The following is a 25,610-nucleotide window of genomic DNA, read 5'->3' on the forward strand; positions in this document are numbered from 1 at the left end:
TTATGAGGCATAAAATAATAACAAGAAAAAAAAACAAGAAAATCGAGAATCGAATCGAATCGTGACCCTCAAATCGAAAATGAAATCGAATCGAGGATTTAGAGAATCGTGACACCCCTAATAGACATATATGGTATTGGATGATCAGATGGTATTGTGTCAGATGGTATGGTATTGGATAAACAGTTTATCAAGGTATACCAGGTAAATATTAAAGGAAGGTATATAAGCTAAGTATTGGAGGTAAATATTACAGGTAGGTATAACAGGTAAGCATTGCATTACATACATTGCTGATGATGAGTAGTTCTACTGGCCTCATCACATTTGTAGTAAGAGTTTTATTCTAGGGAGTCATTCTGACATTTTTTTTCATATTATTTTTCTCAATTTTCTTTATATATTTTAAAGGCTTTAAATGTTGTAATAATTGGAGTTTTACATGAGAAGATGGTGTTTTAGTGAGAGTGGGCGGACACGGGGAGGGGGTGGGTTTGTTGTATGTTTATCCTGATTAATGATCTCACTCAGACCTGCGCCCTGGAACATTCTACGCATGCGCTCTGCCCAAACGTGCTCCTCCAGCAGGGAAGTTGTCGGCGAGGGGGGAAATTCTGCAAGTCATGGTGGGCCATCCAAGACGAGTGAGCTGCGACAACGCCGGGGAAATCTGTGCATAACAGGCTGTCGTTTTAATCGCAGGAGTGATTAAGGAATACTGCTGGTGAGGGAGGTCCGCGCTGTGACCGGTGGATATTAATGAGTGAAGTTGTTTAATAGGTGAGTATGATAGCAGGCATGCAGACGGTTAGTTAGTTAGCTAGCTAGCCGGTTATTAGCCTCGCATGCGGAGAGCGGTCTGAGCAGCTAACGCTAGGTTGCTAGGCTAGGATAAGCTATGCTAAGCAAGGCTAGGCTAAGATAGGTGGCTAAGTGCTGTCAAACAGCGGGCGCGTGATTGAGGGCAGGGTGTAGCACTGGTGTATGAGTATCTCTGAGCTTCATCTGAATTAGAATACGCGCTCTCTGCGGCAGTAGTCTTGTTTAAATGTATTGTAAACACTAATGTTTATGCTAGTTGTTATGTTTGGAGTTGTTTTCATTTATTCAGCGGCCCCGGTAGTGTGTGTTTTTAGTAAAGCCCGCCCCAGAGGGTTTCTATTGGTCCTCGTAGCTTAGGGGTGAGGCAGGTGCTGGCGTGGCTGATCTGATTGGCTAATGGAAATGTCCAGAACCAATCAGCGCCCTCTGCGCCACTTGTTGCTAACGTCGTGGCGGAGTCCTTTAGCGGAAGTGGGTGAAAGCTATTCCTGGGATGTTGGGCATTAACTAATCGCTAAATCGTGTTGCGGGATCTTTGGGAAGGAATGAAAAGGATGATAGGCAGCGGCTATTGAACTGGAAGCGAGGTCAGACTTGCTGTTTCTAAATAGAGGATGGGAGAAAGTTGTATGTGTGTTGTTTGGGTGGGTGTGTGAGTGAGAGAGGAGAGAGGTTTGCTGGTGCACAGTGGGAGGTGATGATGTGGGTTTGATGATAATGGTAATGGTCTGGTTTAAGCCTCTCGATAAGATTAACCAAGCTAGCAACTGCCTTTATAACTAATTTCCATCTGTTATTAACCCTGCCTTCATAATCATCTCACAATGCCTCTCCCTCTCTCTTTCTCTCCCACACAAACCACGTGTGCTATAGCTTAATAGCTAGCTAGATCTGCTTATGATGATATTAAACTGATTTTAATTAATTTGTCTTATTTTTCCCCTCTGCAGGTTGGAAGATTTGTCTGCAGAGCGTAAGAACTGACCACACGCATCATTCAAGAGTCTGACAGAGGCAGAAGATCAGTTTTTCGTCATTTATTTTTAGTTTATTATTTTGTTTTGCTTTTTGTTCACATAAGTGTATGTTGTTGCTTTTCTGAAACCAGCGCCAATGCCTTTATAAAAAGGTAACATATCCTGGGTATTTTATCAGTACGTTTTATTCTTGCAATGGCGTCTACACAACACTGACTGTGGCAGTCCCAATCTAACCCTCGCCAGTGTTTAGTTTTTTTTTTTGTTTTTAGTTTTTTTCTTTTTGTTTTATTTTTTAAACTTTCATTTTTCATTTCCTTTGCAAAGAAATGCTTTACCTGAAAAAGTACTTCACAGAGGGTCTGATTCAGTTCACTATCCTCCTGAGTCTCATTGGGGTGCGGGTGGACGTGGACACCTACTTAAGCAATCAGCTTCCCCCGCTACGCGAAATCATCCTGGGCCCCAGCTCAGCCTACACTCAGACACAGTTCCACAACCTCCGCAACACCCTGGACGGCTATGGCATCCATCCAAAAAGCGTGGACCTGGACCACTTCTTTGCCATCCGCCGGCTGCTAAACCAGGTGCGCTCTCTTGATCACCTGCGCGTGCCTAGCACTGAGCTGAGCGCTTGGCTGGTGCACCGTGACCCGGAGACTGTGGTGTCTGCAACCAGCCAGTCCAGTCCCAGCATTGCCCTGGACAATGGGGGAAGCCTGGAGGACGTGAACAACCCTGAAGCCTCTGCCATGAGAGGGGCCGGCAGTGCTTCTGAAACAACCTACAGCCTTAGTGGAGAGGACAGTTTGGGAGCAGTGGCACCTGAGGACAGGCAGGAGCAAGCAGACAGAGAGGGGGGTGATGATCTTTCTAAAGAGGTACAGCATACTGTAATTCAGTAATGGTTTTCTGGCATGAAATTGGTTAGTGTTCTCCCTTTCTAATATCATAGAACTGGGTAATATTAGTACTATATTTAAACTGCTCTAGCTGCATTTTGACAGTGGCTTGAAAGGGTGTGGCAATTGTTCTCTCCTACTGTGGAGGAGATACAGTATGTTTAAAGCTATTATAGTATGTTGTGCATTACATAACATTTGATTAGAATAGATTCTGAATGTGGTTTATGGTTATAGTATATTATAGTAGGTGTAATGCTGGAAACACGCAGTGTGGAGAATCAGTAGGATGTTAGCCTGAAACTCCAAATTGTATAAAAAGCTTTATCTTTTTAGTAGAGTAAAACTTTTTAGCAGCAGAAAGGATCCTTTTAAAATTCCTCTTTTATTATCAAACAAAACAAGGTAATTGTTTTTATTTAAGCTTATTCAGCTGTGAAATATCTTGTGAAATGTAGGACATTGAGGTTAAGATGAATTGAATTGTTGCAGTATAGGGTCAAAAGCCAGTATTCAAGGTAGGTCACTATTTTTTGTAGTTTTTGTCATTAAACATTAGCAGGCTAATTAATATGATAACATAAGGTCATGTCAATGCTAAACGCCAGCTGTAATTTTTCATTTGGCCTGTCCTTCAGAGGAAGGTCACCTGACTGTCAATTGACCTTACAGCAGGGATGTGAGGCCCTATGGGAAAACAAAATCTACATCTCACAGATTTGTACAGTGTCTTTCTTCAACAGGAAGCTTTTCTGTGCTCAGTCTGTAATGTATATTTTCTGTAGGACATAGACCTTATAGATATCCTTTGGAGGCAGGATATTGACCTCGGTGCTGGGCGAGAAGTGTTTAACTACAGCAGCAGACAGAAGGATGGTGAGGCAGATAAACCCAATGAGGAGCATGAGGAGGCAGGTGCACGAGAGAACTGGAGAAATGGAATCAATCTGCAGGAGGGCCAGAGCCTGACTGTTGTGGATGGAGAGACTGGAGAAAGCATACCTGAGCAGGTAACAGATGCTGAAAGTTTAGAGGACCAGGAGTCACTGACTCTGAATTGACAGTAACACAACCAACATAGATGAAGATTTCCAGTGTAGGTTGCAGAGGTGTTATTATATTATTGCTATTAATAAAAGTAATAATAATAATAGTAGCAGTATTGGTGGTAACAATAGTAGTGATAATGACAGCAGTCATAATAGTAGTGTGTGTGTAGTTGCAGTTGTAGCCTTTGTACCAAGCCAGATTGAGGCTTCTTTCTCAGTGGGACTTTGCATGAGTTACATCAGATACAGTACTGGCAGCAGTTGGATGTGAGAGTGCCTGCAGGACTGAAATAAATAGTAAAAATGTAGACGCTTATCATCATCTAAAGCTGTTTGCTGAGATCTGTATGGTGATTAGTACCGGGATTAGAATGGATTTCTGGCAATCTTTTTTTTTTTTTAAGTGATTTTGGTAAAAAGCACTGCAGTGCTAATAGGCAATGACATGGAACTACATAATGTTTCCTCATTTGTGCACTGACCTCTCTTGTTATCTGTTTTTTCACCAGCTTTCCAGCATTGGTGCTCAGACCTCAATGTCCATGCAGGAATGCTTGAGGCTTCTGGAGGCCACATTTCCTTTTGGAGAGGATTCAGAGGTACCAGTTACCAGATTGTTTTTATCAGTTCCCAGTCTATTATCAGTAATACTTATATATTACTTATACATTTATTCCTAAATTAAAATTTTATGAGCATTATGGTTTGTCCATTTTCTATCAGTTTCAGGCTGCAGATGCTGCCCCTCCGTTAAGGAGTCCAACTGCAGATGTTCCATCGACATCTCAGGGGCTACCCTTGCAAGAACCTCCACCCCAATCTGACGTACCTCTGGACCTGGAACAGCAATGGCAGGACATTATGGCTATCATGGAACTGCAGGTTCGTACTGTCTGTTCACATGTTTGTGAGAAGCATTAACCTTAACTATCTCATTTCTTTCTCCAAATGTTTAATTTTCAGGACATGGAGGTAAATAACACAACAGTGAACAGCATCCTCAACAACAATGTGAATAATACCGGTCCTAATAACACTGAATCAAGCACAATGGCAAGTTTTGGTCTTTCACAATCCAATCTAATCAACCAGGATGTGAGCCTCCACCAAGCCTCCCTCCCAAGTTGCAGCCAGGAACTCCCGTCTCTTTTCAATCCAGAAGTAGATCCCTCTGGAGGGCAGCGGCCTCCCCTGCTTAGGCTTGCCTCCAGCAATTCATCTAATGTGAACTCAACATTTGGAGGCACCAACATTACCGGGCTCTTCCTGCCACCACTACTTAACAGCACCAACAACTTAACTTCCACCCCAGTGTTGCCTGACCCCTTTACAAGCCTGTTAGAGGAGTCTATGCTGGATGAAATTAGCCTACTAGACCTTGCCATGGAAGAAGGGTTCAGCCAGGCCCAGGCTTCTCAGCTGGAAGATGAGCTTGATTCAGACTCAGGTCTGTCTTTGGACTCTGGCCACAGCCCTGTCTCCCCGAGCAATTCTGAGACATCCTGTTCTTCAGCTGCCTCAACATCCTCCACCTCTGCCACTTTCTCGGAGGAAGGAGCAGTGGGCTACAGTACCGATTCAGAAGCAGCTGCAGTGGAGGCAGAGGAGGGAGCTGTCGGAGGATACCAGCCAGAGTACAGCAAGCTGTGCCGCATGAGCTACCAAGATCCCTCTCACTTCCAAAGCTTACCACATTTAGAGAGCATTAATCACAACCACACCTACAATCTTCCACTGGCATCATCATACCCTGAGCATTCTCCGTTGCTGGGATCCGGCAGTAAAAAGGGCAGAGACAAGCAACTGCAGCAAACAAAGCTTCAGCCACCACGAGAGTTCATTGACAAGCAGTCTAGTCGTGATGAACGTCGGGCCAGGGCTATGAAAATCCCCTTTTCCAATGAGAAAATTGTTAACCTTCCTGTCGAGGAATTCAACGAGCTTCTGTCAAAGCACCATCTCAGTGAGGCCCAACTGTCCCTCATTCGTGACATCCGCAGACGTGGGAAAAATAAAATGGCTGCACAAAACTGCCGTAAACGCAAGCTGGATACCATCATCAACCTTGAGAAAGGTGTGCAGGATCTGCGACGTGACAAGGCACGGCTGCTGAAGGAGAAGGTGGAGTACTTGCGCTGTATTACAGAGATAAAGCAGGAGATGGAGAGCCTTTCTCAGGAAGTATTGAGCCAGTTGCGGGATGAAGAAGGCAGACCTTACTCTGCCAGCGAGTACTCCCTGCAGTACGGTGCTGACGGCAGTGTTCTCATCATGCCTCGCAGCATGGCTACAGAGGAAGGCCGCAAGCCTGACAAAAAACAGAAGGACAAAAAGAAGTGAGAAGCTTGACCTGCTTCGTTCTTTTGTTGCAAAGGCCCCACCACCAAAAAAAAAGTTTTTAAAGGTGGAAGAAAATGTCCTTTTTTCTTTGAGAAGATTCTAGCAAGGAAAAGAAAATTGCACTGTCGGTTACTGTTCCTGCATTAGGTTTTTCTTCTTTTTTCTTTCTTTGGTTCAGAAGTTTTCTCCAGAAAACAAATTTGAAGAAGTGCTTTTTAAGTACTGATTATTCATTGTTTTACTTGGAATACGAACAGAATGAACAAAGGATAGGATGGGGTGGATTCATTGAATCTAAAGAGAGCGAAAGAGGCAAACCACCACTGTTGAGGAAGACATTGGCAAGATACTTAATAAAGTAAAAAAAAATAGAGAAATCTACCTTAATTTCAGCCAAGGTCTTGGAAACAAAATAAAATGCGGGCTTGCTGATGATCAACATGAGAAGATCATTAGAATCTTTAGCGTTGACCTGTGGTGTGCGAGAATACCCAAGTTGTAGAGGCGTGTGGTGTTTAAGAAGAAGGCATTTCTTTAGAAAGAAGGTGGAGGACAGCTTGTAAGTTGGAACTTGAACGTTTGAGGTGTTGTAACCAAAGGCAAAATGAAGCATGCCAATACTAACCAAAGTTGGTGTTGTGCGTTTTTGTTGGTTCCCAGTTCTGTCCTGGTGGCCACTTGGCATACCCAAACCAAGGTATTTTCAGTTCCACATATAGGACAATAAAAAACTACAGATTTCATTGGACAGTTATTTCATGAAACTCTCATGGGTTTCCTTGGACATTATGCCAATTGCCATGGACCTGAGAAAGTGGAACCGAGAGTAGCGATGAAGAATGAGTCTGACTTGATTCTTGAGGCTGGACTGAAAGTTTGGGATACAGAGTAATTACTGAGTAAGGATGCACACTGCATTACTAATAAATCAAATTCTGTGCTCTGCTCAATGCTGTAAATCATCTCTGTAGCTTGGCTGTAAGCTCTCAGTCTTTAGCGAACCTTCTTCCTCTGCAGGTTTGAGGGTGAGAATGCCCTCCTTGCAGCCTTTTCATGGTGATTCTCCCATGTGCATAAACTGTTGAATAAGCTGCGGGGCACGTAGGCCTGAATTCAAACATGTTGCTCCTGAATTCTGTCAAGAGTGTTTCACTTGCTTTTAAAGCCACTGGGTAATGTCCATCTTGAGAAAAAAAAATCTGTACAGAGTTCAGCTGAACTTCCAGCTTGGGTCACCTGCATTTTCATTTCTGGCTCATTACTGGACTGCATTGTTGCTAAAGCAACTGGCGCTAGCTACAAAACATGTTCTTTCTGTTGCAGTGGTTACTTCTTGAAGAACATTTGAAGATTTTTTTTTCCTGGATGCTTATGTTATTTGATTGTAACACAGGAAGGACAATGAACAAGATGCTCATCCTCTGAAATATAGAGATAGCAGCAGGATTAGTTCACATCATGTAGAGCACAGTTCTGTAGTAGCTGCGTCAAACAATTTGATTGAACTGATGTCATGTGTATGTGTGAGGTGAATTCTTGTCATTTTTTTCATCAGCATAGTTTTTCCTTCTCCATGCTCGACTTCCCTGTTAAATCATTTTGTTCAGAAGACTACAATCTTCTCCTGAAGGCTGCTTAGCATGTACCTCAATCAAACGGGATCATGCTTATAAATGCAGCACAAAAGATGCTTTTGAACTATCCAGGGGTCTGACATGCTTCTGAAATACTGTATAATCTCTCTCTCAAAGTGGAGTGCAGAGCTTCAGCGGTAATAAGAATGCTTAACCTTCAACCTCATCATATAGGTGCATCCTCATAGTTCATTCTCTCCTACTGGTTTCCATCGCTCACATCTACACTGAGCACATAGCCATGCAGCACTGTCTCTGTCTGGTTTGGTGCAAAGTGCAATATGCAAGGGAGAAAAAGTCATCTTGTCTCAAAAATTGACCTAAATGAGACAGCATTTAAGATTATTAATAGGGTTGGAGTAGATAAAATGGGTTAAAAAAATAAATTATAAAAAAAAACAAGTAAAGAAAATAAGATCAGGCATGGTAATCATGCTTAAGATACTTAGGTGACAGTTATGTACTTACAGTTCCTGGTCTTATGCTAACACTACTTGTCGTCATGCACTTTTCTATGTCTTGTTTGTTTCTCTGTTTGTTTTGTATATATGTTTTTGTCTTGATTTTAAGAATATTTTGTCCCTTTGTGTTTTATCAGGCCTTCTTAATCCTGCTTTCAAATCCCATTTCTCCTTTTGGTTTATTTTGGAATACTTTACTGGCAATCTGGAATTGTTCCTTTGTTCATTAATAAACTTTTTTTTTTATTTCAACAGTGATCTGTTGTCTTGTATTCATTACATTTGTGAAAACAAAATGTTGTTTGCTACATGACTGAAAGATACAACACAGATCTTAAATATAATTTAATATAATTTAACGGCACACTGATAATAGGGAAGATGGCATCACTGCTTTATGAGACTCTAGTTGTGCGAACAGACCATTTTGTTTACAATCCAAGATGACCAATCAACTTACACGTCTTTAAAGTGTGTTGATAATTTGTAAAATATTTCATTCATTTTATTTGATTACTGTGCTGGTATTACTGTACCATTTATTTTAGACCTTACTGTAAAACAGTGTCTTAGGTGTCAGGCAACATAAATAAGTAAACACAGACAGCATGTTAAATAGAGATCTCTAACTTGTCTTGCTGAATTTGATTTTGATTTGACAGATTCTGTACTGAGACAGGGTCTTGCTGAGCAAAGTGCACAGTGTATACTGCTTTTTGGAAGAGTGAAAGAAGAACAGTTCTTTTCTAAATGTTACGTTTAGAACAGCAACAACTACTCGCAGCTTGTGGATATGCAATGCAGATCTACAGTCTACAGGTGAGGAGGGTGTAGTGGGTTCAATGAAAGGTTCTAGTAGTCAGAGCAAAGCCTACTTATTTAGACAGAATACTGAGGCACCCACTTTTCTTCTCAATTAAGCTAGGCCGATTATGCCATCCACTTAGCTGTACTCCCCCTATCACTAGTGATGCCCCGACACTAGGAGGGTGAGGACTTGCACATGCCTTCTCTGATACATGTGAAATCAGGCTCTGCCTCTTTTCAAACTGCTGCTGATGTAGCTTTGCCGGCCAGCTTAGCCAGCACGCTCGGACTCGGTTCTAAAACTTCAGCCTACAGATGATTTGAGCTGACCAGTTGTGGTCTCTCTGGGCTCTATCAGTTGATGGCGAGCTGCATGACCAGGATTCGAACCAGCAACCTCCTGATCAATGTAGCAGCGCTTTAGTCCGCTCCAGAATATTGCTTTAATTTTGGAAATTATTATTTTTATTATTAAATAATTATCTGTATATTCACATTTCTCTACAACAAACGGGTTTCAGACATTAGACATGCTAGCATTACTGCTGCTTCTGAGAGCTAACTTGTGCATGCTCTCTACTGGCCCAACTAACCCAAAACACATTCTCAAGTGGATAATAAGTCTTGGCCCTACTTCTAGTTACATCAGTATTTCAAACACACAAACGCACATTTCTGCTGTTCTTCATTCAGGCCGGAATTGTCTGAAAAACTAAGAATTGGGAAAGACACAAGAAATAAATTAACAAATTCATCAATCCTACATTTATTAAACAAACACAAAGTGGTAGTGGTTTTTCTTTAAAAAACAAAAAAGATTACACCGTAATTACTAAACTCTTCGGACTGGCACATACACAAATAGGACTGAATAAAGTAACTAAACACTTACCTCAAACCTAAAAACACTGTTGCTATTTTTACTACATGATATTGTAACAAACCAAGAATATAAAAGTAATGCACCAAACCTGTGACTTATAATGCAATGTCCAGATAGTATATTTACAATGCTGTCCAAAAAATGGGCTCATCCAATGATAGCACCTATACTGTGACCAGAACAACAATATTAATCTTTTCAAATTCAAAGCTGTTTGCTGGTAAGAGTGAACATTCTCGTAAAGAGCATCTTGTACAAACCATTTACCACTACATGGGTCTCTTGGTCAAGCTACAAGCCGTCGTCCACATACTCTTTATAGTCGAGGGCCTTTTTTTTAATTACTTGTGCATTTACAAACCTGTTTTATATTGGCAAATGGTGAAAAATTTAAATGTGTTCATCATCTCAGATAAGGCAGTATATTCAAATCAGATAAATGTACATTAAAACTGGGGACATGTTAAAATAAGTGCTTTCAAAACTGTAATTTACAGAGGGTCTTTACTTCACAGTAATTAGTGCAGAGAAACAGAAACAGATAAGCAGGAGTCTAATGAATGTTTGAATGTATTAACCAGCAACATGACTGAAATATACAGTGGCATGCAAAAGTTTGGGCTTTTTCATTCTTTCCATTTTTTACAATAAAGAGAAACAAAAAAATGAAATGGGCCTGAAGATAAAGTGCAAGCTTTACAGCTTTTAAACATTTTTTTGTGTTGCCAGCTAAGCATTTTTAGTCCATGTTTGAGGGACTTTCACCTATTTTCCCTTGCAGAAGGCTTTTATTGATTCGTGGGCCATCTTGCCGCACTGCTGTTCTGATGTCTATCACCAGATTTTTTATGATAATTAGGTCAGAGAAATTTGACAGCCACAGTACAACCTTATATATTTAAAGGTTTTAAGTATTGTGGACGTTAATGTGTGTTTGGGATCATTATTCTGCTTTGGAATACTCTTTTATCTTGATTTCTTTTTACATATGGTGTGATGATTGTTTCCAGAAATTGCTGGCATTTAATTGCATCAATTCTTGCTGCACTATCAATATTATGTTTTGGGTGGGCTAGGAGTCCTTGTTGGCTTTTTGGTGGTCTGTCGGGAAATGGAGTGCAGATGGGGGCAAAGTATGTTTGATTTTGGATAGGCTGAAAGGTAGGGGTATATAAAGGGCTGGATGATCTGGAGAAGGAGTCGTCGAAGCCATGTACTTGTCCCAAAATTAAGTAAATTTTTAACTCAAATTTAGTAACACTGCTGAGACTTTAAGATGATTTAATTTAGAAAACATAATTTCAGGGGCAGGTTGTTTTTTTGATATTGTGAGAAATCTGACTGGGATCTATATTTTTTACTTTATTTATATGTTTAACTGTTCATAGTAACAGAGATGCCTAAACTTGCATGCCACTGTACACTAAGCTGCCACTTTATGGACTGACTAAGCTTAAAATGTTTCGATCTTCAAACTTTTTTGTGTTACATTTATAACAGTGTACTTGTTATTTACACTGGTATTTTTATCTTTTTTTAGCACTGAGTTAACTTACTGTGTTGGCCAATATTTTAGGTGTATTTTAATATTTTAAAGTGTCTCTGGTCTTCCTCCATGCACAGTTCCTTCATTATCGTCAAGGCCTTCATCATTGGTCAGTTTCTCAACACGGCCACTGTTGGCTGGATGATTTAGGTTAGTATGCCTATTTTCAGAAATGACATTAAGAAGAACAGCAGCACTGTAGTGCTTGTTCACTTGTACAGTGGTCTCCAATAGGTAAGTGGCACTGTTTTGCTTAGAAACTTCTGTCTGAAGTGGTAAAGTTTCAGCTAATTGACTTTAAAAAAAAACAATAAAACAGTAATTGCATAATTTAAAGAACTGGTATGTATACAGCCGAGATTAAAACTCTTTGCCTAAAACCTAAAAAGATCTGGTCAGTTGTGGTTTCCTATGGTGGTCCCTGTCCAATTATGGATAGAGTAGAGGAGGGTTGGTAAACGGTGAGGTAACAGATTGCAACAGCTAAAACTGTAAACTATAAGGTGATATGTTAGATGTAAGCTACATGATTACATGGCAAAGTGTGACAAACCTACGTGAATTACAGTAACTTTTCAGTTACTGATTTCAGATGCTGGGACTTAATCATATAAACTTTCTTTTTCTTTCTAAAATTAAAAACAGAGGAGTGCATTTTGATGACTGCCGTTAGCATGAACTCCTAGTAGCACCTGACTTTCATCTACTTTTTCTCATCCTTCTTCTCTTCCTCATCAGTGGGGTAAGAATGCCATGTGAGGCGCTCCTCATAGAATGAAATGACCACTTGTGGGCACTTCACATTCGCCTCCTTAGCTGGTACAAGATCTGCCTCATCAGAGTTTTTCCTGTAAATGGAAAACAGAAAAATAAAAAGCTGCAAAAACAAGACATAACAGGTATTTACTTAGAGGCTACCTCATCTGAGATAACTATATATCTCTGTGACACTGCACAGGGATTGGACACTGTACTCCAACACCTGAACTGAACCAGTGTGAAACCAGGAATCCAGTTCCATACACACCATTTCATCAGGAACATGAGTTCTCCGCTTGAGTCTGTAGCACCAATAATCCTCTCAGGATCCAACCCACGAGCAAAGCCTCTGAGTTTCTCAGGCTAAATTAGGAGAATTGCAAGTAGGACAGGATTTAGCTGAGTTAGGCTCTGCTAAAAAAATGGCTTCCTCTGATGAAAATGGAGAGAGAAACTTTTCTGTTCATCAAAAAAAAGTTCTTACCTCATCCTTGCGTTTTTTAGATTGGCTTTCTTTTACATCTCCATCAGCGTCGGAGCGCCGCTTGAAGCCAGACTCGCTGGCATTTCTCTGGGACTGCAGGTATTCTGCGATTAGATCTGGGCAGTCCAAGTTTTCTTCTGGCTCCCAGGTATTGTCTTCACTGAAGATGCATTGATACAGAGCAGACATCAATCATCATTATAAAACTGACACAGCTTTGAGAAAACAAATACATAATGAATAATGCAAATGGTTTGATCACTCTGAAGTCCTGACTCAATAAAACCTAATCAGTGTCAGTGCAGTGCACCCACTCTGTAAAGCCTTTCCACTTGAGGAGATATTCTACTCTTCCCTTCACAATACGTCGGTCCAGGACTTTCTCCACAACATACTCCTCCTCCTCTTCCTCCACCACCTCTTCCACTTTCTTTTTATTTTGTTTCTTTCCTCCTGCTGTTACTGGCTTGGCCTCAGTCTGAGGGGGAGGATCTGTGAGCACTGGAAAAGAAGAATAAGCAAGATCAAATACACTGACAATTTTCTCTGTCTACAAACTTTTCAGAAGTAATGTATAGTATGCATTTTAATCTTTGATAAAATACCAAACCTTCTGTCACTTTAGGAGCTTCAACAGGCGGGGTCTCTGTAATTTGGCTCATATTTCCAAAGGATTTTAACACCTGAAATCATATGAGAAAGTAGTAAAGAGTAACTACAAACAAAAAGCCCCAAAGCCAAGACTGGCCTTTGGAATTTGGAAATATAGACTATTTTAAAGTGATGGGTGGTACATAAATTAATAAACTCAAGATTGGTGGGGGAGGCCTGTATCCCACTATGATGACAAATTAGTGGACACTGTATAAGTATTATAGATAATATTAGAGTAGTGGGTCTTCAGCAGGAGTTTTTTCCCCCAGTTTTGTTGTGCTGTTTTTTGTTACTGTCTTCCTCCCTTCCTGTTCCTGTTGGTGTCACATTGTTAACCATCCTTTGTCAAACAATTCTATGATTTGCTTGAAATAAAAATTGTTAATCATAAAAAGAAAATGTATCACGATATGAAAAAATATCAATATACTGTCCAGCTGTACATCTAAACTAACTAAATGAAATAGGTGCTTATGGATGGAACTGATGATAAACATGGTCAGAACAGGTTCATATAGTTAGATATGCAGTCCCCCCAAACTTATGCTTCATGCTTTTCATTTTATGAAAGTAGTTTTCAAATCAGCCTCCAACCCACATTCACACAGTAGTTCATGACTCCTTAGAGCAGTGGAAACACGGGTCGGTTCTTAAAAGTTTTCAGGTTCCCAGGAACCAACTCCAGCTCCGACACCAGCACTTTGTTGGTGGAAAAGAAGGGTCAGAGCCAAGCAATTCTGTGTTTTGCTTGAATTATAAATACAAATTGTCAGTCATAAAAAGAAAATTTATCAAGATACGATAAAATATCAATATATTAGATGTAATTGGTGCTTAAGGATGGAAGTGATGACAAACCTGGCCTGGACAAGTTCTTAGAGAGTAACAAATGATATAGTTAGATATGCAGCCCACCAAACTCTTCGTGCTATTCATGAACTAACTTCTGGTGTGTAAAATCTGGATGCACATCTGGGCACCTGCACACACAGCTACAGAAAAAGCGTTGCGCAAAACATGGGCCAATTATTAGAGCATGTGTCAGTATGCTGGAAACGAGTGGAGGGCCTGTTTAGATGTTATGAATGAGATGGTTAAGGTGAATAATATGGATGGAAGGAGGGAAACGGGCTACTTTCTTCTCTGGAATTTAATACATCAGTACATTCACCGCCATGTTGATTCCTCCTCTTCTACAGTGTAAGATTCACTAAAGCTCGTGCTGAATGGACAGCGAGTGCCTGGCATGCATGAGTTACACGGTGCAGGATACACCCCAGCCCCTGCAGTCACAGGCTCCACAGATCAGCACCGCGCAAACCTGCGGCTCCGTGAAGGGAGACGCGCATCAGCAGCAGCGGCAGCAGCAGGAGGAGGAGGTGGTGCAGGAGGAGCAGGACGCATGTGGAAAAAAAAACAAACACCACAAAGCACTTACTTGTAGCTAGCCCGCGTGTACAAAAGGCGCTGCAGCGAAACGCACTGACATAAGTCCAGCTTCAAGCACAGCTGTAAGGGCTCGACTAGGGAAAACGCTGTTTTGGGGCTACAGTGTGGATCAGTTACAGAGGAAAAACATGGTCGGCTAGTTCAGCTCCAGCAGCCCTGCGGCTCAGCGCACGCGTTCTGGAGCTCTGCCCCCAACTACAGGAACAACCCCGCTACCACTGAGTACCTGTGGAAAATTAGTCACAAATTATTTATTATCACTCTCTCTCAGCTCAGTTCAGTTTAAACAAAAGAAAATAAAACAAATATAAAATAGCGAATATCTACCAGAGAGCATCTAGAGAGGAGAATACCCACTTAAGAGTGTCTTCTGAGTTTCTTACACCGCCAGAGTGCGCTCCAGACAGAGTCCAAAATTAATGGGTTCCTATGGAGCATTTGTCAAAATCATATACATATACAAAATTAAGAGACCACTTCAGTCTCTGAATCAGTTTCTCTGATTTTGCTATTTATAGGTTTATGTTTAAGTAAAATAAACGTTGTTTTATTCTATAAACTACGGACGTAATTTATCCTAAATTCCAAGTTAAATATTGGAGCATTTATAATTATTTTAAGAAACTGAGAAAAAACATGACGACTACATGTATAAAAGTTACTACACTAAAATTACTATTAAAAAAAGGCCACAAAATTATTTATTTTACTTCTCTGCATTCAGAGTACATTAGTAAGAAACTCTCTCTGTCTCGTTTTGCCAATATTAAAGACAATCAGATCAAATGAGCATTATTATTTTTATTTTATTTTTCAAATGTATTTATTTTTCCAAACTATCTGCAACCAACCTTTGGGTCCTGACGCACAGTTGAGAAGCGCTGACCTAGTGGAATGCTTGTCAGCAGAGCTTCAGACAGTATTTTCTTACTAGAACTGTGTGGTATGTTGCAGAAATCTATGTGGGTGTTGCTCACCTGCTGCTCATTCCTCCAACATTAATTCCACCCCGAGGTTGTCAGGGTTAAAAAAAAACACAACAGCGGTTCTGCAGCCATGGAAGCTATCAAGTCTGCCTGCAATATTATATTCAAACTTTTGACTGCATAACACATTTATTGTACTGTTTCACTTTCAATACTTTAATAGTAGTACATTTTTGAATAAACTACTTGCAATTCTTATGTTCACTTTTTTTGGCAGAGCACTTGTGCTTTTATTGTATACATGTCTGAATTTAAGACTTTAAGCATGCTCATACAGTGAAGACTGTTAGAACAAGCTATCGCCTTTTCCAAACATATCAGTAAATGTGGCACGCTGATTCTAGGAGCAGACTCCTACAGCAGGGCCCCCGCTTACAGGTGCAACCAATCAGGTGCTAATCAAACCTGGGGGTACCTGAAGCTCAAAACAAGTGTGAATAGCAACAGCAAAATAAACTGTTTGGCAATGGCAGGGTATTTCTATCAAACACACATTTCCTTACATGTTTGTGATATTTTTAGAAGCTGCCACTAGATAGACATTTGCTTCTATAAGAAACATTTAAAGATACATTTTTATGTGGTAGTGATTTTCATATTCTGTACTTTTCCTAACCTAAAACCCAAGAAGGTTATGTTTTCACTGTGTTTAATGTAAAAGCTGAATGTACACTCTAAGAAATATAAGTAGAGATTTGATTTGTACTTAAAAGAGTACAAAGCTTGTCGCTGGGGCTGTACCTTATATTGAGGTACAAAAAAGTATCTTTCAGTGAAATTCCTTTTTTGTACCCTTGGTTTTTGTGCCAGTAAAGATTATAAACATTATCATCAACTAAATATGGCTCAAAAACTTGATGATGCAAAATTGACTGGCTTTCAAATAAAAAATGTGCAATTAAAATATATATAGCTAATTAGTACAGTGATGCAGAATACTGAATGTACCTTTTGTCTGGTTAAATGGTACAAATTTGTGCTTATTGCTGTTAAAATTACTTTGTACTTCAGAGGGAACAAATCTGACCCTGTAAAGACCAATATTGTACATTTGAGGGTACAATTATGAAGAATGTACCTTTGAGTACAAAAAAGTACTCATATCGTACCTCTGTTTTTAGAGTGTAATGTTGAAAGGGGGTTCTTACTATTTGTAAAAAAAATCTTTTTTTAAATGTAAAGTAAACAGTTGATTGCACAGCACTTACAAAAAAATGCAAGAAGTAAAAATATAAATTTTAAGATTTTTTTAGCCCAACTAATCTGGTGTAATGGGGGGAAATATGAAGTGTGCAGGCTCTTCATACTTGTTTGGCTCCATTTCGCTGGGGGGCAGAAATGAGCGGTGGTCTGAATTCAGCACAACAGGCGAATGATCCCTGCAGAAGTTAGCTAGCTAAAGCTGTGTGGTTGGTTTGTTTACTCTTTAGGTACCGAATTTAACCCCCTTGGGAAACCTGTTCGTGCCTTTAAGGTCATGAATACTTTAACCACAGCGTTAGCTCAGCTAAATGTCGGTGTTTAGTTAGTCTGCTGATTTCTGAATAGAGCTGCTGCCGGGGCAAATGACAGTGAAGTGTTTCTGAAGCGGATCAGGGGCCTCAGGTAAGCAGCTAAATAACATTCAGCTGCCCTTCAGAATAAAGTTCTTATACTGTCTGCCCTTAACTACAGACAGTGTCTACTTCTATATAGAAGAATAAGTTAATAAATCACATCATTATTGTGTCCTGTATGTTGAGCTGAGGTGAGGTGAGGTGAGCTGAGCTGTCTGTAGTCTTCAGAAGTTGCTTAGGTTAGCTAACGTTAATCATCATGGTGATGTTGTTGAGCAATCAGCTTCCCCCAGTGTGTATGAAGAGCACGTAGCTAAGCTATTATATGCTCACAGGCACTCAGAAGTCGATGACATGGATAAAAATTGCAGATTAGGTGATAAGGAAGGCCGTATACAATCAAAGGGTTAAAAACAGAGACGTGTAATAGAGGAGCCAGCTAGTTATTGTTAGTGTTGCATGTCATTTACTCAACTCTACTTGTGTAGCTTCCTTCCTGAGGATTTCTATAATCTTTAATTATCATACTAGCTATTTACTTTATTTAGTTTTACCTGTACACATACATATATATAGTCCTTTAATTAGTTTTTTTAAATTATTTATATAGTATATTATTTTTTGTCTTATTATTTTTTTAAGCGCTGCAATCATGACCCGCGATGTGCTTGGAGATGAACTGCCTGATTGGGTGGGTGCAAAGGAGTTCCATCAGAAGTATGAGCCCAAGGAGGTCATTGGCAGGTGGGTGCATTTACTATGCAGGAAAGTAGAAGAATATTGATGTATATAGAAGTATAGAAGCATATTTTATATTATTCATTAAAAAATATATATTTTTTATTATAAGTTTATGTGTAAAGATTGAATTTTCTATACTATAGCAATAGTAGTTCCCAAAAATCACATTGAGGGTGCTTTCACACTTTTCTTGTTTGGTCCAGACTTCCAGACTTTTCAGTTTGGTTCCAACCAAAGTAGCAGGTGTGAAAGTGGCCGCAAACCACGGTCCAGATCTACTGAACCTTGTAGATAGTTCAGACTTTCAGACCAATTACGGGAAGTTGAGTCAGTCTTTAAACAAACCAGAGCAAAACACAAATGTTTAGACTGGAAATTAATTGAATTACTGTAACAGTAGATTAACCCTATTTTAAAAACAGAAATAAAAGGAATCTGAAGATAATATTTCACTCATATTCTGACAAAGAGCTAGAGTTCGTCTAAATACCATGCAAAGCAACTTACCGAACTTATAACCAACATTTTTACAAACCAGTTGATATATTAAGTATATAGAGATGCAGCCCACTCAGCTGATAATGACAAATTGTAAAGCTGTTTTGTCTGCTCAACTGCTGGGTGAAACCAAACTAACTGGGCCAAATATATACAATTTACCAAAACACAAACCTCGTTATGAAAACACCCCTAAAAAGGAATAATCAGTACATCACCTTGCTTACAGTATTGCAGTATATTGCAATATATTGAATCATACACTTGTCAGTACACAGTCTTATTGTTTACAGTGTAGCACTGGCTCTAGTACACCATAGATGTTTCACACTTGACTTAACTTTAAATTCTTTTTTTTTTTTTTTAACTATAAAACATCCTTTAGGATTCTGTAGGTCCTAGAGCACAATATACATGTACACTGCGCATGAACATGAACATATGTTATGGCTTGGTGCAGTTTTTGAATCTGAGCTCAAAAAATAAATTGGGGGGGGAGATCACCGATAGCTTGTTTTACTCACGATTTTTACAAATTACTTGTAATTAGAGAGAGGTGGAGAAACTCAGAAAACCATTACAACTATTACAAACTGAATGTGCAGCACTATTATTTCTTACTATTATATTTGATTTGCCTATTTCTTACGCAAACAATTTATTCATATACAGAGGTGTGAGCAGTGTGGTGCGCAGGTGTGTTAACAAACACACAGGAGAGGAATTAGCAGTGAAGGTGATTGAGATTACTGCAGAAAAAATGACAGTCCAGCAGTTGGAAGAAGTGAAGAGCTCCACTCTGAAGGAGATCCACGTCCTTAATGTATTGAAAGGGCACCCGTCAATCAGTGAGTCAGAACATGTTTACATTGTATGTGTCATATCTATGTATATGGTGTTGTGTATTTGCACTGTGTTTTCAGTTATTACTTAACATCATCACTTTGCTTTACCCTTTTCTTTTTTTTCAGTCACACTTGTTGATTCATATGAGTCAGCAACATTCATCTTTTTGGTTTTTGACCTGTAAGTAATTAAGAGTTGATATCATGCATTCTTTAGCCATTAAAAAACACTGAATACACTGCCATGCCAAAAGTCATAGGATAGCAGTAAGTAAATTGTTCAGTGTCACCACCCACAGTGGACTGTAATGATCAAGTGAATGGTAATGATCATGACTGGTAGCATCTGGCTAGATTTTTCTGTGTAAACAGACAAACGACTCTGCATAAAACCACATTCAGTGCTGGAGGTCCCACACACCCTGTAGACCAGTGTAGTCATCTGTAGCTTCTATGGGACACTGCAAACGTCAGATACATAATTTTAATACCTCTATCATGACTTTGGGCATGTCAGTGTAACATACTTAGTGTAACATTTAGCATGCCTTTTGTTCTAAGTTTTTTTTTGTCATCTCACTGTAAAAATATAGTAAAATACAGTAATTAAAGTAAAAATATGTAATATCACTGTTAAACATAGTTTTTATTCCTTTTTTTAATTTCACGCCACAGCATGAGAAGAGGAGAGCTGTTTGATTACTTAACAGAAAAGGTCACTCTCAGTGAAAAGGAGACGAGGTAAATATTTACACAAATGTTAACATTTGACATTTATTTTCCTGTGATTCACTAAACCAAAAATGCTATTAAAAAATAACACACTATAGCTGACTGCTGCATTGTGTTTTAAGGTATATGATGCGTGCTCTTCTTGAAGCTGTCCAGTATCTTCATTCCCTTAATATTGTACACCGGGACCTCAAACCTGAAAATATTCTGCTGGATGACCAGGGACACATTAAACTATCAGACTTTGGTTTTTCAGTGCAGCTGCGACCTGGACAAAAGCTGAGAGGTGAGTTGTGAATAAAAAAGGAAAATATATTTATTCTTTCCTTTAATAAAACTATATACAGACTCTTTGTCTTTTCTGTTAGAGCTGTGTGGTACTCCAGGCTATCTTGCGCCAGAGATTCTGAAATGTTCAATGGATGAAACACATGAGGGATATGGAAAAGAGGTTGATCTGTAAGTCAGAATTCTCTGCTTATTGCACATAATATGATGAAATTGTTTCCCTGGAAGTCGTACGTTATTAACATAAATTTGACATTAAAATAATTTACTACAAAATACTTTACTTATCGTATTGCATTGCATGTATTTTTTTTAAGTAAGCAATTGGTTTCTAGTTTTTTTCTTGCTAACTTTGGATTTCTCCTAGGTGGGCATGTGGTGTGATCCTGTTTACGCTACTTGCTGGATCTCCTCCTTTCTGGCACCGTAAACAGCTTCTGATGCTAAGAATGATCATGGAGGGCCGTTATCAGTTCAGCTCTCCAGAGTGGGATGACAGATCTGATACTGTCAAAGACCTGGTAAGATTTGTGTTTCATAATGAGTGTGAAATATCAATAGAAATTGATACATTTTTTCCTCACACTGCTTCTGATTTCAGATCTCAAGGCTTTTGGTGGTAGATCCTCCGCTTCGTCTTACAGCCGAGCAAGCTTTGGCTCATCCTTTCTTTCGCCAGTATCAAAAAGAGGAGGTACGACTGTTTAGTCCCAGGAAGACATTCCGGGTGAGTCTTTGCTTCACTACTTAATTTTTTTTTTTGCAAAACTGCTATTTAATTGCTTATCAGTGTTTTTAAATGTCCATTTTAAGATAAGACTGACAGAGGTTTTAACCAAGGTTTTAACCAAATACTAAATACATTTATGCCCCTCTATTTAATGTCTCCAGGTCCTAATCCTGACTGTTTTGGGCTGTATTCGTATGTACTGCCGCTACAACCGGGCCAGGCCCCTGACGCGGGAGCTCCTAGCTAGAGACCCTTACTCTTTGAGAGCTGTGCGCAAACTTATTGACGGCTGTGCTTTTCGCATATATGGACACTGGGTGAAGAAAGGGGAACAACAGAACCGGGCTGCTCTTTTCCAGAACACCACTAAAATTCTTCTTGTTGGTTTAGAGGACCTTGAGAACTAGATCCATTATTTTCCTGTATCTAACGATACTTCACTATTTTGCATTATAAGTTATAACACAGTTCAGGGACTATAGGCATTCATCCGTCCAGAGGCGCACAAAACAGATTTGTACTATTTATTCATGATTACTGTTTCATTAACAATGAGAGGTGCTTCATTCATTCATTCAATGTTACATGCAAGTAATCTGACCTCACTTTTACTGTTTCACTGTATTATGATCAGGTTGCTCTTGAATGTATGAACAGACCTGTAGCATACTAAGTGTACTGCTTGTGTATAATCTAAAAATATAATATGCAGATTGGGGATGACTAGATTGGGGTTGCTGGCTATTGTAACTCTGTTTACATTCCAACAGACCAGCGGCTATTCTTGGGTGTTATATAATCTTGTTGAATTTAAACACTGTAAGTGTCCTAATGATTGTTACGTGCATTACCAGAGGTTTATTTACTGGCTAATTTGTAAATTACCAGATTGTGGATGACAGGTAACTACTGTATTGTACATCTAGTTTTAGTTTTACTTTGTTTATATCTTAGCTCAGATACATTATTTTACTGCAGCATTTACATCTTTCTGATAAGCAATGTATGGTTGCTTTCCTGATCACTTTCAGAAGATTTATTTTAATATATTTGACCACTTATTCCTTTTCATCTATGATAACCAAACACCATGTTTTTATGACTGAGTACTGTACTGATTGTGACTAAAAAAGCAAATATATTACTATATTATTATTTATGAGTTTGCTGTTGTCTAGTTTTCTTTTCTTTTTTTCTTTTTTTTTTTTACTTGTTTGATAAACCATATAGTTAGTTTTATAAAGCATGTATGTTTAAGGTGTAAAATAGGGCTGCGACAAACAACTATTTTGATAGAATAATCTACTGATGAGTAAAACTATATGTATTTACCTTTTTTTAATGAAAATAACTTATGAAGAAAGAATTTTATTGAAAAATAATTTCCAAATTGAAATACAGCAGTTTGATAAAATACCCAGATGGTGTGAAGTTGATTGGTCACTTCTTAGATCGAATATTAGCCTCCAGCACAGTAAGAGCTGTGTTTAGCTGATCAGTACTTTCCTGAAGCCGTTTTTCTAGCTGAGCTGTCAAGCGCATCACTTCATCCTTTACTTCTTTTTCCACGATTGTCCGGAGCTCTGTTTTTGGGGATGGACCTAATGATAGAAAAATCAAGCGTCTGCTTCTTGAAATTCGTACCATATTCTTATTATACATTTTTGCCCAATACTGTCTCTTATTTTAGGTTAATCCACAGTGTACATAATGCATTACACAGTATATTATGTTATTCTGCTATTCTTTTTACGTGTACAGTGGTGTGAAATTGTTTGCCCACTTTATGATTTTTTTTTTTCTTACAATAATCTCCTGCTATATAAATACCTTGGTGAAGTGTTTCAGTGTCTGTGGTCAGAATTTCTGCTGATGCCGTTTCCTCACTTGTACTGCCTGCCACCTTCCCTGTTTCATTCTCCGCACCTGTAGCATACTCTAAGGTACAGAGATAAATCAGTCTCAAAGCTGACTTCAAAAATCTGAAAGTAAAACAATTGTTATTGTATTGAAATACTGAGTTTACCATCACTGGCTTCTTCCTCTGAAGCAGCTTCCTCAGGCATTCCAGTGTAAGACAATGATAAGTCCAAATACATCTTCACCAGCAGTGAGGGGAGTAAAATGTCCCATCGATTATTAAAATTCTACCATGCCAGAAATTCTGCACATTTTTTAGACTGTAAAAATTAGGATCCCCAACATACCTGTGGTGTAAATATGTACTTGTACAGCTTGTAGTGTCTCATATATGTGTTGGTAAGATATTGAAGAATCTGGGTCAGTTGTTCTGCATCAAAAAGATGGACACTGAAAGGAGGTCTCTAGAGTGTACAAAAAAGCAATGTATTTGAAGTTGATTTTTGAAGATTTTTTTACCCAAAATGTTCAATTAAATGTGTTTACTTTTTTATTACAATAATTATGTACACACTCTGACAGAATGACAAAGTAGAAGTTCACTGCAGTAGGAAAAGCACTGGTCCATGTTGTTGAGGGGGGTTTCTGTCATGTGAGAAAGAAAATATGGTTTCGGGAGAGTTTATAAAAGGACGTATCAGTGTTGAAGTAGTGTCACAAATCTTGACAGTGAGTAGGCCTGTCATGATAAATATTTTTGTTTAGACACTATTGTCTCAGAATTTACTGCAATAAACGATATTATTGTGATTTTAAGACCACTTTATACTACAGATAACTTTTAAATGATCAAAAAATCTTCATATATTAGTAAAAGTTGAAGTAAAACCTGTTAAAATCTCCTAAATAAATAAAACATAAAATAAAATGCTGTTTTTGAAGTTGAGAGTGAGCGCATTCACATTAAAGGGCTTAAACACAGAATACCAGAACTGAGAGCTGAATGTAGTAGTGACCATGCAGCTCGATTATAAAATATCAACTCCATACGCAGACTAAAAATCTAGATAATTTTAAGATAATGTGTCACCTGTGTTCAACTGATGTACATTCTTCACAATGGAGAGAAGAACAGATGTTTGCTCCCGGTTAAAATGTTGCTCCCTGCAAAACCTCACTAAATTTGTGAACATCTCCAGCAGAATTCCCAGTCGTGGCTCGGGCAGATCGAGTTTTAATGCACGACACAGAATTCTGAAAACAATGTGACATAAAAAAATGTTATGTAATTAATGTATTATTTATTAATTACTAAAAATAACCCATAAGAGACCCAGGTCCCTTTCTGTATAATGATGCCAAAAAAAAAAAAATTATCAGATACTTCCAGTAAGCAGCTCTTTCATGTTTTTTCTTATTGTGGGCACATGACCCATGAAATATTTTGAGACTAAAATCCTGATGTGACATAAATAACACAACAATAATTTCTTCTGTTTAAACATTTTGTTCCAGAAATCATATCAATATAAAAATGTAAAATCGAATTGTTTAATTTTAATTGTTTAAAAAAGGAGCTATATCTCCAGCACTAATTCAGAACACCTACATTCTGTAAATAAGATCAAAATGAATTAACACAGAATTAACTGTCCTGTGACGCTTTCAGGATGTTTAGTATATTTTTATTGGCTTTATGAGTTAAACTGAAGGACAGAGCTTTTAAAGGGTCTGTGACACACGTGTCACATCAGGCTCTTTTGGGGAAAAAAAATAAAAATGTAGGCAAACCTTTCTGTGTCTGTTATTGAATCTGCCTTGTCCATTTCCTCCATGTCACTGTAACTCAGGTCTGCCCTGCAGATTCAGCATTAACAACAGTGTTTAACAGCTGCTATTTACAGTAAGTCATTTTTAATTAAAAAGTAATGGTCTATAACTATAACATACCATAACAGGACTCTGGCTTTTGGAATGCATGGCTCCTGAAAACAAGTCACAAAAACAACACTCAAAAACTCATCTCTAATTTCAATTTAATGTTATAATTGCTCTACATATCTTTCCAGAATCTCTCTTATATCATACCAGTGTTTCCTTCTTCATGTTGATCCTTGTAGTTGAAGGATAGACATATTATAAACACAGTAAATTTAAATCCAGCTGTTTACTACAGTGTGTTCGTTCCCTCTAAACAAAAATGTAACGGAGGACTGTCAGTAAATTGCTTTGTGTTGTACTGTATCCTAGCAACAACACCCGGGTCTCTTCCACGACAGAGCAGGGCGGATAAATTTTGTAAAATTAAAAGTACTTAAAAGTTTGTGCTTTAGAACGAAAGCAATATATATATATATATATAAGAAATCAATATTTGGTGAAATAACCCTGGTTTTTAATCACAGTTATAATGCATCTTGGCATGTTCTCCACCACCAGTCTTACACACTGCTTTTGAATAACTGCAAATAAATGCTCTAAATGACTATTTTTATTTGGAATTTGGGAGAAATGTTGTCTGTAGTATAGTATAAAATAACAATGTTCATTTTACTCAAACATATACCTATAAATAGCAAAATCAGAGAAACGGATTCAGAATCTGAA

The 25,610-nt window shown here is 38.6% G+C and overlaps 4 protein-coding genes across 6 annotated transcripts; 2 read left to right on the forward strand and 2 right to left on the reverse strand.

Moving 5' to 3' along the window:
- Positions 1 to 567: 567 nt before the first annotated feature.
- nfe2l1b (nfe2 like bZIP transcription factor 1b) lies at positions 568 to 8,443 on the forward strand. Of its 3 annotated transcripts, none has more exons than XM_007259157.4 (6): positions 569 to 780; positions 1,773 to 2,680; positions 3,487 to 3,711; positions 4,260 to 4,349; positions 4,474 to 4,632; positions 4,714 to 8,443. In XM_007259157.4, the coding sequence occupies exons 2-6, from the start codon at positions 2,129 to 2,131 to the stop codon at positions 6,088 to 6,090; spliced, it is 2,403 nt and encodes an 800-aa protein (XP_007259219.3). In that variant the 5' UTR covers positions 569 to 780; positions 1,773 to 2,128; the 3' UTR covers positions 6,091 to 8,443. The 3 variants fall into 3 exon arrangements, with proteins under 3 accessions (XP_007259220.3, XP_007259219.3, XP_022524643.2); XM_022668922.2 differs by lacking the exon at positions 569 to 780 and adding an exon at positions 1,291 to 1,409; XM_007259158.4 differs by lacking the exon at positions 3,487 to 3,711 and having other exon boundaries at positions 568 to 780.
- A 1,287-nt stretch (positions 8,444 to 9,730) lies between these two features.
- On the reverse strand, positions 9,731 to 15,116 carry cbx1b (chromobox homolog 1b (HP1 beta homolog Drosophila)). Its single transcript, XM_007259156.4, has 6 exons — positions 14,757 to 15,116; positions 13,275 to 13,347; positions 12,979 to 13,165; positions 12,665 to 12,824; positions 12,449 to 12,543; positions 9,731 to 12,269 (listed from the first exon to the last, which is right to left on the reverse strand). The coding sequence occupies exons 2-6, from the start codon at positions 13,324 to 13,326 to the stop codon at positions 12,125 to 12,127; spliced, it is 639 nt and encodes a 212-aa protein (XP_007259218.2). The 5' UTR covers positions 13,327 to 13,347; positions 14,757 to 15,116; the 3' UTR covers positions 9,731 to 12,124.
- Positions 15,117 to 17,099: 1,983 nt separating this feature from the next.
- Positions 17,100 to 22,298, forward strand: phkg2 (phosphorylase kinase, gamma 2 (testis)). The gene is made up of 10 exons (XM_007259154.4): positions 17,100 to 17,358; positions 17,952 to 18,053; positions 19,221 to 19,396; positions 19,520 to 19,574; positions 20,069 to 20,134; positions 20,248 to 20,411; positions 20,494 to 20,584; positions 20,781 to 20,934; positions 21,015 to 21,140; positions 21,305 to 22,298. Exons 2-10 carry the CDS (start codon positions 17,962 to 17,964, stop codon positions 21,548 to 21,550), a joined length of 1,170 nt encoding a protein of 389 aa, XP_007259216.1. The 5' UTR covers positions 17,100 to 17,358; positions 17,952 to 17,961; the 3' UTR covers positions 21,551 to 22,298.
- A 197-nt stretch (positions 22,299 to 22,495) lies between these two features.
- On the reverse strand, positions 22,496 to 25,265 carry ccdc189 (coiled-coil domain containing 189). Its single transcript, XM_015608398.3, has 9 exons — positions 25,092 to 25,265; positions 24,954 to 24,988; positions 24,795 to 24,860; positions 24,094 to 24,257; positions 23,578 to 23,648; positions 23,351 to 23,467; positions 23,170 to 23,242; positions 22,974 to 23,081; positions 22,496 to 22,744 (listed from the first exon to the last, which is right to left on the reverse strand). The coding sequence occupies exons 1-9, from the start codon at positions 25,107 to 25,109 to the stop codon at positions 22,584 to 22,586; spliced, it is 813 nt and encodes a 270-aa protein (XP_015463884.3). The 5' UTR covers positions 25,110 to 25,265; the 3' UTR covers positions 22,496 to 22,583.
- Positions 25,266 to 25,610: the final 345 nt, after the last annotated feature.

This window comes from Astyanax mexicanus, chromosome 15 (genome assembly GCF_023375975.1).
Source record: "Astyanax mexicanus isolate ESR-SI-001 chromosome 15, AstMex3_surface, whole genome shotgun sequence".
Taxonomy (NCBI): domain Eukaryota; kingdom Metazoa; phylum Chordata; class Actinopteri; order Characiformes; family Acestrorhamphidae; genus Astyanax; species Astyanax mexicanus.

Bases quoted from the DNA above. Each gene is read 5' to 3' on its own strand.
- nfe2l1b (XM_007259157.4), top strand. From the start codon at position 2,129: ATGCTTTACCTGAAAAAGTACTTCACAGAGGGTCTGATTCAGTTCACT. The intron at 3,712-4,259 runs GTAACAGATGCT...TTTTTTCACCAG, and splicing joins GAGAAAGCATACCTGAGCAG to CTTTCCAGCATTGGTGCTCA. The intron at 4,350-4,473 runs GTACCAGTTACC...ATTTTCTATCAG, and splicing joins CTTTTGGAGAGGATTCAGAG to TTTCAGGCTGCAGATGCTGC.
- cbx1b (XM_007259156.4), bottom strand. From the start codon at position 13,326: ATGAGCCAAATTACAGAGACCCCGCCTGTTGAAGCTCCTAAAGTGACA. The intron at 13,166-13,274 runs GTTTGGTATTTT...CTTCTTTTCCAG, and splicing joins AGCTCCTAAAGTGACAGAAG to TGCTCACAGATCCTCCCCCT. The intron at 12,270-12,448 runs GTGTGTATGGAA...TTCCATTTACAG, and splicing joins CTCATGTTCCTGATGAAATG to GAAAAACTCTGATGAGGCAG.
- phkg2 (XM_007259154.4), top strand. From the start codon at position 17,962: ATGACCCGCGATGTGCTTGGAGATGAACTGCCTGATTGGGTGGGTGCA. The intron at 18,054-19,220 runs GTGGGTGCATTT...ATTCATATACAG, and splicing joins CCCAAGGAGGTCATTGGCAG to AGGTGTGAGCAGTGTGGTGC. The intron at 19,397-19,519 runs GTGAGTCAGAAC...CTTTTTTTTCAG, and splicing joins GAAAGGGCACCCGTCAATCA to TCACACTTGTTGATTCATAT.
- ccdc189 (XM_015608398.3), bottom strand. The intron at 23,649-24,093 runs GTGACACATTAT...CTCACATGACAG, and splicing joins TGTACATCAGTTGAACACAG to AAACCCCCCTCAACAACATG. The intron at 23,082-23,169 runs GTAAACTCAGTA...TCTGTACCTTAG, and splicing joins AGAGGAAGAAGCCAGTGATG to AGTATGCTACAGGTGCGGAG.